At 41.9% G+C, this 16,386-nt stretch overlaps 1 protein-coding gene across 1 annotated transcript; it reads right to left on the bottom strand.

Moving 5' to 3' along the window:
- Positions 1–411: 411 nt before the first annotated feature.
- LOC130576338 (p53 apoptosis effector related to PMP-22-like) lies at positions 412–14,785 on the bottom strand. Its single transcript, XM_057370921.1, has 3 exons — positions 14,364–14,785; positions 1,023–1,166; positions 412–796 (listed from the first exon to the last, which is right to left on the bottom strand). Exons 1-3 carry the CDS (start codon positions 14,572–14,574, stop codon positions 582–584), a joined length of 570 nt encoding a protein of 189 aa, XP_057226904.1. The 5' UTR covers positions 14,575–14,785; the 3' UTR covers positions 412–581.
- Between the last annotated feature and the right edge of the window lie 1,601 nt (positions 14,786–16,386).

Genomic DNA, 16,386 nt, shown 5'->3' with positions numbered 1-16,386 from the left:
GAGGGAAAGTCAGGATGCTGGTTTTGATAGGGGGTTTTAATCCTTTCTTTACTCTGCCCTTACGGATTAAGTGAATGAATGTAAAATAGAAGCAAAGACCTGAGGTTCTGGCTGACTAATTTACTGCTTTGGCAGTCAGTGCATAAAGGTATTTGACTTCTTGAAAAATGTACAAAATCTTCAGATTAAAGATGATACATACAAAATGGGATTTTTGTGAGTTGTTTTCCTTCAGGAAGATGATATTCATTGTTTTGTTTATTGCCAATTTAATAGATTTTTCTGAATTTAATTACAATTAAGAATGTATTTAAGATGCAATGGAATACACATCAATCCCACTTGTGGGAATGAATGAGGAAGACTGAGTGTTTTTAACATTTATGCTTTATCTAACCAACCCATGTCAGATTTGAAGGTCCAGAATAGAGTAGATAAATTTATTGCAGATGCCAGTGCCATTTTTCTACACACATTAGAAAAGTTTCCAGCCTTTTCTAAGAACATCTGATGACAATGTTCTGAAACACATAGCTAGTTTGTCAGGTATCTCTGGAATATGGATACATTTTTCCTGGTGCTTATGGGGAAGAGTAAAAATATGTGGGCTTGACATTACCCAAGATCTGATCCTCATAATTAGGAAGGCAGCAGAAGAAGAATCCCAAGCATATTTCCATAATGGCGGTGGTCCAGGCAAAGCCGTAGGCCCAGCTGAACATATTGATTCCTGTCATTTCAATTTCAGATGAGAACTTCACTGGATAAATGACCAGGCCCATGATAGAGAACACAGCTGAAGAGACAAGAGAAAACAAAAAAATGTTTAACTCCCAGCACCACTGCCTTCCTTCATAATCCCTGTGGTTAAACCCATCMATGTTTTGGAGGATCTGAAAATCGATCCACTGTCGTGACAGACTTTAATTTTTCATAGAGAGCTCAGGTGCACAGAGGCAGAGACTTGGGTATGGAATCAGTTGAGGGAAATATCAGTTCCAGTATGGATATATCTGCCTTACCAGCCACGAAAAGCAAGCCTCCGATCCCACGGATGAAGTTGAACCGAAGCGTGTCAATGGCAAATGCTATGATGGCCAGTGCAAAACAGATGACTAGAAGCAGAAAGCCAACCAGGTATGTGGCAGCAGCAGCTCTTCCCCAGGCTGAAATCAGAAGGAAGATACATTAGAAAGGAATAAAAACAAAAGCAAGAGCTGTTTTTCTCTGGTTAGTAATTAAAAGTTAATTTTAAAACCTGTGAAGAGGATCATCTCCCAAGAAAAAAAGCATGGGAGTCTTCTCTCCTCTATAGGTGAACATTTCAGTTCCACAAGAAATCATGCACTAAGTGCAGAATACATAAGAATTCCAGCTTTGTCTTCTCATACAGAATGCGATGAGGGCTAGTTTACTCTTTAATTTTACAATTCAGAATCAAGATAAAAATGGCTCTGAAGATGTAAGAAGGACACTATCCTTCAATAGCAAATGTTACCTCAGCAGATGCCATAAACCAGCTTTGTTTTGCACAGACAAGGAGAATCAACCTGTTCCTGAAACTAATAAAAATCTTCCTTTGAAACAAAGTGTTTATATAAGCATTACCAATCTGACAAACTTAAAAATATGGAAATTGCCCATAAATATCAAAATACAGTGATTTCTTCCTGTCAGCCTTAGTTTAGCTCTGTGTCCTAAACGGAGCTAAGGATTTGGAATCTGTTTTGTAGGGAAATTGGACCTCTGATTTTGGTCCAAATTTAGAATTGCTTCAATTCAAAAAGCTTTTTCAGGATATTAATTCCTTCACTTTGGAATTATAAAACTTTATATTATAACATGTTAAAGCATATTGTGTTGGCATAACAACTGGAAAAATAGTTTTTATTTAATATTTCAAGATTTGAGGAGCAACTACTGCTCAAAGAGATCAAAGTGTCTCTTCTGCTGGATGTAAAAAACCCACTTTGACACATTTTAAATTGCATATTAAACTGAAAAAGCAGTTAAAGTTTGCTAGGCATATACAGACTTCATCCCCTCACCTACCCACTAAGCCTTTGTCAAGTGTTGGCCTCTAACCAAATATATGCAGCAGCAGTGCCAAAAAATTATCACAGCCCAAACTACCCTGACAATAATTACAATTCAGCTTAAATGCAGTGCACGCTGTTCAGTAAGAGTTCCCTCTGAAACGGAGTAAGCAACCTACCAAGTTGTTTGCTTTAAGCATGGAAGTAATAAAATGCAAAGTGTCCTGCCTTTCTCTTGACCAGAGTCAGGTAAGCACGAATGCAACCGTCCTGTGCCCAGTAAGTGACAATTTGGTGTTTAATCTGTCTTTCCCCAGGGCCCACGCCACTACTACTACGAGGCAAGAAAAATGGATCAGGATTTTCCACCTATCATTTTCTACCCCTCAGTCCATCAAAACCAATTTCCCTTTTATTTGTGTTTTAGCATTCTCCCTGCTTTGTGATCCCTGCTCCATTCCAGCTATCACACTGCATCTTCAGTTTCATGTCCATTGCCTTCCTGCTCCCTGCGTGTCTGTTACCCCTTTAAAACAGAAAAAAAAAAGGGCACCTGGCCAAAAGAGAAATTTCTCAGCAATGATGACCTCACTGCTCTTGGATACAAGAGTTCTGGATACTTCTGGCAAAAGGGTGRAATGACAAGAATATCTAGAGGTGATGGTTTTTCTTAAATGCACAACTGCTTGTGGTCAGATACAAAACTCACAGGCAAAGGGGTGYCCTTTCCCTGAGGACTCAGAGCCCAGCTGCCGCCCAACAAGTTCTGAGCCCCCAGGCATCCTGGGGTTCCACCTCACCCACTGTGAGACCATCTGTCAAAGCTCAGYCTTGCTTCCCAAGAGCAGCTGGGGGTAGAGCCCCAACCCCTGGGGTGGGAGCATGGCCTGGGCTGGGGACTCAGAGAGCTGTGCCTGGTGGCTGCAGCCATGTGTGGTGGCACTYTGCCCATGCCAGCACCTCCCTCTTCTGCCAGGCTCACCCAGGTGTTTTCCTGAAGTCGGGTTCTGAATGCTGTGACTGTATGGAAGCGGATTGGGCACACACCCAGCCCGCTAGGCACTGGCTAGGTGGCAAGAAGATACACGCTTGTTGCAGGGTGCTTACACCATTTGGAGGCATTGCTCAATCACTGACAGCCAGCTCTGTGGCTCTCACTTGTACAAAAGAGAAAAAAAAAAGTACCTCAACATTGGAAGGAAAACAGTACACAGCTCCAAGTAAGGCAGTAGAGCCGTATGCAAGAGTGAGTCTCTGAGGGGGCTATCTGAGGAACAATATTCTRAGTTTGTCTGTCCTTTACCAAAAGCAGCAGTTATGAGCAAAATAAGATCACAGCGTGTAAACACCTTACCTTTCTAGGGTAAAAGATAACAAAAGCTTTGTGTAGCAATAAGTGTAACTATTTCTATATTCAAGATATTTATTTTTCCTTGCGCCAGGCAGGAATACTAGAGTAGATTAGCTCTTTACCAAYAGAACTAAGACTTAAAATTCCTTAAAACTGTCATAATTAGAAGAATTAAATTAGTCAAAAAACACTGACACGCAAGTGACTAATTTGGTTCCAAATATTTTCTTATCTTCCAATGTTGGGCAGTTTTTTTTCCTTTAACACGAGTAAAAGTATAAATAAATTGTTCTATCTGCAAAGCTTTTTCTTAAAAATGTGAACTCCAGGCCAAAGAATCCACACAGGTGCAACACCAACTCAAAGTATGCTTGGTGGTAAAGACAAGGCAGTTGAAAGCTGAAAGGATCCAGTCCCACCTATCACCAAATCAAAAACTGAAACAGGGAGCAGCAGGTTACAGGATACCAAACTGAGTCTGTGAAAATATTCAGCAAATTTTCAGATCTGTTTTCTCAGACCCAAAAATGCTGGTGATTTTTTGTCTGTTTAAGAGCTAAAATGTGCTTGTGAGAAAAKAAATGTGTGTTTATACAGAAGTGTCCTTGAATACCAGCAGGATCCTGTAACTCTTCGGTGCCAGCCCTATTTCTCCCTTTTTCAGTGTTCCACCAGCTGAAAGAACACCAATGAACACTATGAAAGGGTTTGTGGGCAGCTACACACTATCTGTTCTTCAAAACTCCTTCTAACTGGCAATTTTCTAATCAATTTTGTCTTAAACGAGAMCTTGCTACCCCAAACAGGCTGGAGGAACCCCTGTTTTTACACCTATCTCAAGCAGAGCAAGGACAGTGCTTCTGATAACAGTGTTTTGTGTGTCAGTCAGCAATGATTTGTGAGAGTCTGGGCTATCCAAAGTGAATATAGTAATAAGTGGCCACTGGAAAATGAAAGCAAGTGCTCGGCTTCTAAAACTCCCTGCTGTGTGAGAAGACCCCCGAGCTAATTTAGAGACCAKAAAGAGCCCATCCATGCCAGGACGGAGCTCATGGTATCTTATGAGCACCATAATCAGCTGAGACAGAATTCAATAATAACACAGACTTATTGCATTRCACCATATAAACACATTCTGAATATCCTATATCTGGCTACAGCCACAGGGAAGCTGATGGACTTAATAAGAYATCCAGGATTAAGAATATCTCCAGTTTCCCGCTTTCCCGATTTTACTCCCTCACACATTTCACAATTTACAAAAGTGTGAACAGTCTGAGATTCACACAGAAAGAAACAAATGTTCTTGCCCAGCAGTAAATTGAGCCAAACCTTTGAACCACCAAATCTAGCATGTCCTTAGCCTGCCATCTTTTATTATCCAAATGGTGCCTTCAGAAAGAGAGCTGCTGTGTCTTGAAAATAGCATGTGAACTTTACTTCCCACATGACAAATACAAATGCTCATGTTTCTGGTGAATGTGTTTCAAAACATGGGAAAACATTCACAATAAGATTCTCATGTTTTTCTTGATGTGGTACCCGCACACCAAATAAACTGCTGAGGCTCTCTTTGGGTGACATTTTCTGAAAGCAGCCCCAGAGTGTTCAGAAGTACTGTTCCTTGTATAATCAATAAAAACATACTTCCTCGAATTTTCCTCTTAGCTTGAAGCTAAATACACAGCTAGCATTGGAAAGAAAAACAAATATTTATTGCCAGTTCAAAGACACCAACAATTATCTAGAGGTTCTTGCTGACTGATCATTTTCACACTGCAGTAAATTGTACAGCAATTTGAGGAAGGGTAATTCACAAGAACTAGGGAGGGGTGAAAGAAAATGTAACAGACTAATATTTTGCTCTGTTATCCTTCATAACACCAAGGGAAAGAAACACAAACCCYGCAGTTCTAGCTGCAGTCTTGCAAAGCAATTCTAACAAGAACTAAAATCTGCAGTGGCAGCAATTCATCTCTATTGTACTTAATGAGAATGTTTCCAGGCTGAGTTTGCAGAGCTCAACCTGTTTAACATCTCTCTGATTAAAGGCAAAGAGTATTATTTTGGAAACAAAGCTGAACTCACTTAAGTTTCTCAACCTGACGTTCTTCATCAGGGTGTGGCAAACACTGCAGAGAATATGCTTTGCTTTGAAAAGGAACTGCTTTGGCCARGTTTTACCCACTTCCTTTTGGGTTGTTTTCCTCAAGAAAGTTTTTATGTGAAAGTGAGTATGTCTGCAGCAGGACTCACGTTCCTTTAGCTGATATCTTAAGGTGGTCCATCAGACTCCCTTATCCATATCTCTACCAGCCAAAGCATTACTAGCTGCTGGTGTGTATGCAAACCACTATCATCAGGACTCTGGATTTCCTGCATTACCTGTGAAACACTAGAAAGCGCGAAATCCTGTCTTCTGAAAATCCTGATTCTGTAACACACTGAATATGAGCAATAGCTCTGCTTTTTCAAAAAACAAATGTGTACTACAATCTCTGCAAATGTTTGCAGATCATGTGAGCTGGCGTTGAAATACCAGTGTGTATGTGTTTGTATACAGCCAAGATAAATCAGAAACCATCAAAAGCAGCTTTTTATGAATAAATTCTATGTGCATACTGAAAGCCATCGACTGAAAATAATTTCAAAGGAAGTCTGTACAAACAAGGAAAAATCTCATATTAGTCATGGATAATTTATGAACAGAATAAAATGAGAAAAATAATATCAAAGGTATTATTGGATGTGTGTCATATTCTGAGTTTTTGTCTTCATTGGATCTGGATCATTCTTAAAACAACTTCATCCTCTGTAAATCTTTCTCATGGGTAGTCAATACTGGARGTTTTTCTTCAGTTGTTTTTTTGTGTGTGTGTGTGTGTGTTTATATCTTTTGAAGTGGAATACAGAATTTTTAGCCTTTCTGTATGGCATCCTCTTTGGTAACCCTGTTCGTTTTCCCCTAGCATTACTTTTTTAGAATTCATTGGCTGTTATTATGGATTTCTCACTTAATAACAGAGTATTATCTCATAACATAAAAGCCATTTTTATGTGAGCCGGAACCAGCTTTTAGCTTGCCTCTATTTAAAAGACAACCATGGAAACGGAGAATGACCTATTTAGGTCCACACTAGGATAATGTCATTGCAGAAGTTTCTCCGTGATTAGTAACAGGTCCCATATAAATGAGAAAGGATTAGGACATTAGGACAATTACTCCASAATAATGATTTTAAATGACAACATTAAGGAAAAAAAACCTTTATGAGTAGGTCATCTAGCAATAAAACATAGTATATATTAGCAGAAGGCAATATTTTGTCCATAGCTGCATGCTGAAGTGATAGCTCACTRTGGCTTGGTGGGCTTTCCTTTAAAGGAAAAACCTACTCATTCCTCACCACTGACTTCACTTGCAAATAAACACAGGCAAAGCCTTTATGTAACCTGCAACCCTCCTTTCTTACTGAGCAAGCAATTAAACTCAGAASCTATTCCGACTTGAATTTGAGGGGAGGAGCATTTACGTCTTGAGGGAGTGGTTCAAAGTCATCTCATCGTAAGCTCAGGCATGTAGAAGCTTGACWGAGAAGCTGGCTCCTGCAAATCTGGTGTTAATGAGGGCTGCTCCCTGATGCTTCCTTAGTGCTGGGAAGGCAGAAGTGGCAGAGGGTGTAGCGCCATCATCAAAGGGAGCACCTAGGGAGTAGGTTAGCTATTCAAAATAAGGCACACACAGTGCCTCAAAATGAAAGRTTTCCTCATGAGACAGTCAGGGTGTACCTCTATCTCACATTATCTTCAGGAGCAGTTCCATACACAGAGAAAATCTTCAGGATTAAAGCTCAGTCTCATACAATTTAATGCTATAATTTTTTTCCTCCTACTTTTTTCCTATTCATTTTAAGTTAAAGCAGGATTACTTATACTTGGATGTGTATATGGGGTTTGGGAGGGTCAGGTAAATAAAACAGGTGAGGTATTGATTWATCAGTTCATTTACATAAGCTCAGTTAATAAGAATAGCAAGAAGTACCTGCTCTCTAATTACCCCTGAGTGGGTTGAAATATTTAATGTAAATTAAACAGAATTGATTTCCATGATAACACAGGCTATGGATTAGGACTTTTCATTGAAACAGTAGAGTGGAACTTTTCCCACAAAAGCTCATTTTAAGTTTTCTATTTTCAGATTCATTTGGGACTGAAGAGCAGTGAATTTACCTCTTATTTCCACATGCACCAAGAATGGTTGTCACTCTTGATCTAAAGTTTTCATGCTGAGAGAAAACTTTGTCCTGAAACCTTGCTTAAAGTTACCCTTTCCACTCGAGAATTTCCACTAACAGACATCAGCTGTGAACCAGGATCTGATTTTGTGGTTGAAGCAAAATTTTGCTGTTTGCAAAATAAAACCCCCAACATATAGGCAAAAGTGGTGCTTTGCGCCCATAAAAAATATATTAAATTTATTTACTCTTGTAAATGAAACAGCCTCTACAATGCACCTTGAAAATCTTCATCCCTTGCTGCTTACTGCTGATGAGATCTTTAATGAACTGCACACAGGCTTCCTATATTTGGGGCCTGATTTGGGCACAGAGTGCATATGTCAGCRTAGTAGGTGATACTGGATGCATTCAATTTCAGATTGGTAATTCAGCAGGACTGAAGTGATGTGAAGTGTTATTTACTACTCACAGAAGGAAGCCAGATACCTCTGGAACACAGGCTAGTGTCGGTACTCCACAAACTACTTTGAGTTCCTGGGAATTTTTGGGCTATGAGATATTTTGCAATGGTACTTGACAAAGGAGAAACATGRCATTACAATGCTCACTGAGTCAGTGTGTTTAAGGTTTCTCAGAAYAACACAAGCTGCCAGTGAGAAGTGATACAGAAACGTGAAAAARCATTCTGAGAGTTTTCTTTCTTCTGTTGTGTAACACCTTCCCACTTAAGTAATCTGTTTAAACCTACAGTGGAATTTACAATACAAGAAATGCATCTAGTAGCCCTTATCACTGTCCAGACTGTGGAGTTGTTATTACAGCCCGGCTGTATCAGATTACCTCAATAAACCAGAGGAAGAGATGAGCTAAAGAGAATTGAGAGTTTGGTTCAAGTTTCCACATGCTCTCAGCAGAGATGCCTCCTGTGTAAGAGAAYGGAATCCTCTCTCAAGGACTTCAGGTCCTGACAATCCAAAACTTTGAAGGTCTTCCCAAAATCCTCAGCACCAGCCTTTCATATCTCCTGATGGGCAGAGGAGAATGCTCCACATGGTTGCTATTTTTCCACATAATCTAACTGTAATAAATATTAAAGGAAGGCTGTATAATAAAYGGTGGGATTACATCTGCAATTGCTCTCTGGAGAGCTAATAGCTCAAAAGCATTACTCTTATTCAGAAAAGGATCTGATTAAATGAATCTGCCACTGAAATTATAAAAGGATAAGCTCTAAAACTACAAGGGAAAGCACACTAGCAACTGTGGCTAAGGAATAAAAATTGCCATGGTAATTAAATGCTCTGGCCTTGATTCYCTTCTCTTAATACCTGTTTAGAAAMAATGGAGTGTCTCCTAAAGYTGRGGGAAAATARWTTTTTTWTCCTTCTTGCATCATTYCATACACTGTGATTTTGTCATTRTCTAGAYGTTTSAGACTGTATTGTCTCTCATTSTAAACTTTGAATAATTACTGAATATTCTACMTTGTTCAGTAGCTAGTCTTGCTATCCCWTTTCTCACTGGTCGGTCYCAGGTAACATTACAGTTCTAGGAAGACTGATATCTTAGTAAATTCTATGCTTCTCTACATATTGTCATTAAAACTAAAATCACCTTACATAAATATAACATTTCATGCTACAATACAGCAGGAGCAGCAGCAGGCTCTCGTTTTCAGTTCACCMTGTGTCAAAGGAGTGAAGGTTTGCACTTTAACCCAGGCCATGCACAGGGCAGAGCTGGSCTCCATCCTGGGCTCTCCCACAGGCTCCCTTGAACTGGTCAGAAACCTCCCCAGCCTCTTCTCAACCTGTAAAGATACTTTTGCAAATCTACTTGGATTTTAYCAAATTCTGAAAGCTGTTAACTACAGAACTTTGACTTCAGGAAAAAWCTGCAATGAAGGCCCCGTGACTCGAGCCAGTTCCTACTTCAAAAGCACAAGTTGCTTGTTTACTGCATTTCTATTCCAATGTACAGACACCTTCAGATGCCAAGAACCACTGGGACAGCTTGTTTCTCCTYCCAGAACCTGCTGTATCCCATCCCATCCCTCTGGAAATATCCCCGTGTCACTCTGCTTAGGGTGCTTGCCTTATCTTGAGGCAAGGAAGGGTTTCCCAATGCCTGGGATTGGGTGCTGACTGTCAGATGTGATGGRAATGTGTGGGAAGGAAAAACAGCTTTACATAGGTAGTGTGGCAGTGGCAAAACTTGGTGCCTGGTCTGTCCCGTGCCCCAGGTGTGATGGAGGAGGAAATTTTCCAGAGGGAGAGCTGTATGGCCAGCAGTGTGAGGCCAGTGGTCAGTGTAGCCCAAGAGAGGGTCTTGGCTGCTTGGAAACTGATCCCAACCACACCATGCAACCTTGCTGTTGGATCATTACCTGGAGACTTTTTAGTAAGTGATTTCCATTTTGTTCTCCCTCCAGAATAATAAAAGGTTCTTCATCGTAGCAAAAGATTCCCCAGAAACAACAGCCTGATACACGCAAAACAGGGAAGAAAATCTCTTCATCAATGGGGATGCAGAACATTTCTTTTTTCAAGAGGGTATTATTTTTGCAACATTTCCTTCTTTCACTTATCCTGTAGCAATACTCCTCTGCTGTCATATTTGAAGTAGTTTTTGCTCATTATAATCACACTTTACTAGTCTTCCTATCTYGTAGTATTGCATTAATATTCATAGACCAAAATAAAAGTGGAATTACCTAGAACACAGTTTCCYAGTATTTGCCTGAAAGACAAGCTGCAAAAAGGCATCCTTTCCAGATGGTAAAATCAATCCTCCCTCCACTAATCTCCACAGCCACAAAACCCTCCACGCATCCTAGGAAAAAGCTATAATCAAATATTATTATGTGAAAATAACTGAAGATGTGGATTCCACTTGCCATGCAAAAATGTCTTCTCCTGATCTTTTTTCCCCAAGATCTATGTTTGCACTGTGCAAATAAGAAAATCTCTTCAATATACACCTTGAGCTTTAAATTTTCAGTTGTTTTGATGGCAGCATCTGCACATGGAAGAGCTGCAAGGATGGGTGGAAGATAAGATGGGAAGCGTAGTCACACGTTTTTCACCCTGTTGTGCACTGCATTCACTCTAATAAAATCAGTTATTTTCCCCCACATTTTTTAAGTTTATTATGTATTTACCTACACATGTTTAAACATCTCCAAAGCCTGCAGTGAAATAAATTACATACTGAAAAATTGTCTCAGGTCTGCAAGACACACCTTGCTCAAGAGAGGTAATTTAGCCAAAGAGCARGAAAAACAAAGGAGTGCTCTGCCAKCATCATGATGGTGTTTAACCTCTGCATTTTCTTTGTAAGCATAGCCATGGCCCAGACAGATGTATTCCACATTGTGATCACTATCTATCAAAAAAGTCTTCATCTCTCTTTGTAAAGGTTCAAGTTTGTTGTAAGATCAAGCCCTTTGTTTGTTCAATGAAGAGCTACAGTTGTATCTGTCAGTCCCTCATCTTAAACCTCGTGCATTTTGAGTAAGTGTCCTCATGCACTGGGTATTTTTTCCTAGAAAGTTCTATTTTCGAACTAAATATGCTTGAAAAGCAAAAGTCTTTAATAAAGTCTACATGAGTGTCATATGGTTAAAGTGGATGAWCTGAAGCCTTGGAGAAGATAACAGAGTGTATAAACTCTTCATATTCCCACTTTCCACAGAGCTCATAAACTTTGCAAGAGCCCACAGGTGAGCAGATGCTTTCACAGAAGATATGTGCACCAGTAGAATTACTCTACTGTCTTTCCAAAGAAAAGGAAAAAAAAGTCAAAAACTCCAAACTCCACTAGTGCAGCCAATGAAATGTTTAGCCTTCCTCCTTTCCAATACACCCAACCTCAAAGATGTTGGGTTTTTGTCTTTCAACTGTATAAATATATCTTAAGCCAAACAGCCGAGATTAAAGGGGAATTATAAACACTGCACGTGCAGAATTTGATTTGAATTTGCACATTATAATTAACAACTTGCAAGGATGTTGCAATTACATCTCATTACGATAGGATGAAAATGACTGTAGTGGATTAAGATAACTACACTGTCCAAGTCATGTTGACAATATTTGCTGGCAGCTGCTGGGGTACACATACATATCATGTTTATCAGTGAAACCACCCCTGCAGGAGGACCAAATTTCAGAACCTACCCAGCCAGAAGCAGATTAGACAGGGAAACTGAGAGCAAAGGTCTGAAGAAATAAGATGGAGACTGTGGAACAGAGTGGGGGAAAGAAATCTCATCTCAGGAAGGAGATGTTTACATCACATCTTTTGTCCCTGCAGTCAGGAAGGTGTATAATTAAACTTTGTTTAACCAGTGCTGTGTTTAGCTTGGCACAAAGTTAAACATCCCACAGAACATGATGCTGAATGCATGTTTTGCCTGACCCTTCTGGAGAACAGCAGATACATGTAATCCCAGAATTACTGAAACCCTATATTTCATCACTAAGCCAGGTGGAATCAGGCTCAGCACAAGGCCTGGATGCTAACAAGTGAGATGCTGTCTCATGGCTTGATCTTTTGGGTGGAATCCAAGACCAGCACCAGCCACCTCTGCCCTGCATGAGAAAAGACAGAAGACACAAAAGAAAAATCCCAACATCCCTGAGCAAGGAAAAATGAAGAACAGGTATCTGAGCACATCCCACCTCTGGAAAGAAGGTGTCTGAGGAACAGGTCTGGAAAGGATTAGGACAGTGAGATTAGTTTGCATCCTTGACAGTCAGATCTACAGTCCTGTCCTGGGTCAGGGATAACTCACCCCTGTGAAGGGCAAGATCTGCATTTTAATGGCATCATCTAGCAGAGGCAGAAGCCTGGCAGCACAACCCACCGTTACCTGGCCTGTGCACACAGTGTTTACATTCAGCCTTCACATACCCTCCCACTGGCTAAGTGACTCTGATGGGCCAGACATATCTTGGAAATTTTGTYCAGCAGGATTTTGAAGCTAAGGCTTCCTGGGCATTTATTTCCCTTGAAGAGGTCAAGGTGACAGATGCATCYCTATTGAGGGCATAATGCAGTCGTGCAGCTCATAAACCATTTCTAATGCTCTCAGAAGCATCAGTGGACTCTTCAGTGTCCCTGCTGGATAATGTCCTGCATATGTGAGCAAGTCCAACATGTCTGAGTTAAAGCTGCTGGACATACTGCCGATGTGGTGCACAGTAACCCCAGATGTTGCAGGACAGTCCCCACAGAGGATGGCCTCCCTAGTTTGTCTGTAGATGCTGTCCCATTTCCAGGGAAACTGTGCRTACAGCTGCAGGATTTAAGGCTAACAGAGTGAGGCAGGATAAGGAAGGAAGTGAAATGCCAACACCTATCTTGGTCCTGAAGTAAGGTGAAATTTGTCTTGTAGTATCAAGAGAAGCAAGGTGAAACACCTTCGTGGTTCTGGTCCAGTTAAAGCCGGCATTCATGGCATTCTCCAGGGCCTAACCCAGAGACCAAGAAGAGGGCTCACTTTTCAGGAAACTTAGGAGGAAACTCAGGGCTGAGAAGCCCTCTACTAAGCATTATGTCCTTTCTCCTGCTCTCCAGTGCCATGTAACAGAGGCCAGTTTGCTGGCTTGACTTATCCCAGCCACAGAGCTGATGCTGGAGCCCTGAGAGCAGGACTGGGCGGTGATGCTCAGTGGAGGGAGCTGGTCATGCCTGGAGCCCTACACTCACAGAGACCTGCTACAATTAACTCATTACAGCTCAATTTTGTGCATGGAAGGCAGGGTTTCACGGCACACAATAAACTTTCAGGAACAATTTTGAAACGCTGTAATAAATGACCCCTGAGATTGCTTCAGCAAGTACATGCTTTTACATTTATTTTGAACAAGACTCTGAGCCCTAGAGAAAATGCTCTTCCTTTTAATTCGAATTAGCATGGATTGTAAGAACTCTTGAAATGYTCCTGGCTTAGGCTAACAGCTCTTCATTCACAATTACTTGTTTCAGATTATGTCTAATTGTACATATTAAGGTGGGGGGAACGGAAAATGGAAAAAAAAAGGGCAGGAAGAKCACATCCAGAGTGACCCCTCTCTTGGGCTATTCTCCCAGACTTAGTGGTTTACATCTTTCCAAGCTGAAGACTGCACCTGGGTCAAGATGTTTAATAGCATACTTAACCAAAACTTAGCATGAACAAGAAACCCTTTCATCCTTTAAAGCTTTCTTTCATAATCACAAAGGAGACTCTTTCACACGACCCACCTACCAGAGCAGTTTCAGGGCAGCATTCTGCAGCCTGACACTCCCTGGGAATATCTTCCTGCCATCTCACATTTTTACCTCCCTTTTCCTGGCTCTCAGACCTGCTTGTCACATTAACGCCAGGCTTACCCACACAACTTGTCGTTTGGATATTTGATCACCGATGCACGTTAAGTTTTGAAAAGTGGTGATTAGTGAGAAGAGGTTGCCAGCTTCTTCTAAGAGAGGAATAAAATCCTGCAATATTTTCTGCACCGGTACATGTGGTTTTTTGCGTGCAATCCTCCAGGGTTTTTTTTCTGCAGAGGTGTGTGAGGGCATTTTATTTCGTCACCCAGTCAGTCAAAAGCCTTGGTGTATTTAGTGACWGTCCCTATTGCCCACGGCTTCGCGGATAAACGCCAGGTATGAGGTGATGCATTTGGGAGACCCGAGGGAAGGTGATGTGGGGGATGTGACCCTGCTCCCGCCACCCGTGCAGGCTCTTACCGTAGCCCATGAGGGACTGGCAGCTCCACTCGCCGCCCGGGCTSGGCCTCCTGCAGTTCTGCCACAGCGACGCTTGCTGCACATAGGGCAAGGTCTGCGACTCCAGCCAGCCATTGCCCGCCAGAGCGATGATCCCGAAGATGACTCCTATGCCCAGGAGCAGGGGAAGGATCCATCTGCAGCGCGTGTAGTCGAGGCCGTACTTCACCATGGCTGCGGGCAGGCGGCTGAGGGGACGAGGACAGCTCTGTGTGCCACAGGCTCAGCGACACGAAGCGATGGCTGCTCCTGCAGGGCTSCTGGAAAGCCGCGCCGGTACCTGCGAGTGCAGGTGTTCCAGAAAAGCTTTCCAGCAGGACAGACACAGCRGAGAGGGAGGGAKGGAKGGAGGGAGGGAAGGAGCTCCACCTAGATTCAGATGAGWAAGAGCTGCCGCTGAGCAATAACCAGTTGAGCTGGGAGAAGCTTGAGGCKGGGTTTATCTGCGGGATCTTCTCTGCCCTGCTGACGAGGTAACAAATCAGGAGCTGTTTACCCTCGGCATTTAACACTTTCTTTCCTGACATTCCCACCAGCAGGAGCATCCCACAGCTGTGCTTACACCCTTCTGTCTTCTAAGGGATTTGTGTTATGGCAGGTGAAAACAGAGACAAGAGAGGGAACTCTTKCATGATATGGTGGATACTTCCAAAACTTGCCACCTGGAGGCTGAAAGCTGCCTTTCTTTGACTCCACTGAAAAATAAAATCATACCTTATTTTTTACAGTTAAAGGAATTCCCCTAGCTGCAATAAAGCTAAGACAATATAGAATATGACTGTCATCTCTTCCCCTTCTGGGGCAYAGGTGCAGAGGAAAACAAACCAAAGTTTATGATTAAAAACATAGTATGATCTGGATGCAGCCTTAGTGGGAGAACAAAACCAAAGTTTTGATTTGACTGAGCCTCAGAAACATTCCCTGTGTRTGGATCTGGCTGTACATGCCCTGCCTGGGGCCTGTCAGAGCCTGTYTGTGGCTGCTATGGGAGCAATGCAGGGATGAGCCATCCCTCTCCATGCCCTGGGAGGACACCCAGCCGAGTGCAGRGCTGAGTTTTCTGTCTATCGGCTCAGAAGCAATATTGCTTCTGAGTGCATTTCCGGCACTCTCCCTTTGAAGTAGCATGTGCTCCAATCTAGTATTTTGGTGGGGCCCAATCACATTTACATCTGGAAGCAGCTGCAACCCTTGATGAAAATTGGTTTGTGTGAAACACAGTTAAGCCCAGAGGATGCAAACTAYCCTTTGCTCCCGTGGTGGATTTTGACAGGTGGGGCTGCATCCAGGTACTGACCTCATTTACTCAAAGAAATTTGCTACTGTCTTGCAGCTCTCATGGTGCAATGCGACAGCCATGAGCTGTTTGTGAGCTGCAAACTCCACAGCATTTTTCTGAATTCATATTAATAAATCAATAATGGCCTAAATAAAAGAAATAAATGGTGTATATTGCATTAGTTGCATATATTAATTTATATTGCATTAATACACTGTGCCTGAAGAGGCATTGAGCTTGCAAAGAACCAAACTGGAACTTCCACAGCAACGAGCTGCAGCACAGTGAAGAAGTAGTAACTCCATGAAGAATTTGGTTTGAAAAGGTTAACATGATAGCGTGCCTTATCTCTCACCAGATACCTGATTAGCCTGGTGATAGATTAGCAGTGGTGTGGCTGTGTTATCTCTCATTTTGGCCAGCTGAAGCATCCTGCCAGCAGCTGCCCTGCAGCACAGACATGGTCCAACACCCCTGTGGCTGTAAGAGGTCCATCAGGGGTACCCAACAGGCGTCTGTGAGTGCAGGAGACATTTTTACAGTTTTAGCCATTGGATTTGAATGTCACTGAAAGCTAAAGCCAGCTCTGAAGACACTTCAGCTGCTGTTTTGTGTTGGAAATAAGGGACAATCTCACTTTTTTTTTTTTTTTTTTTTTTTTTTTTTTAAAGTAAACTTTAGGGAACAACCATTTCCTTAGAATAG

The sequence above is a fragment of the Malurus melanocephalus genome, unplaced genomic scaffold (assembly GCF_030028575.1).
Source record: "Malurus melanocephalus ecotype Western Australia unplaced genomic scaffold, MMel_1.1 scaffold_136, whole genome shotgun sequence".
NCBI classification, from domain to species: Eukaryota; Metazoa; Chordata; class Aves; order Passeriformes; family Maluridae; genus Malurus; species Malurus melanocephalus.
Note: the sequence above shows the minus strand (reverse complement) of the source record. Positions and strands in the feature narration are given on the sequence as shown.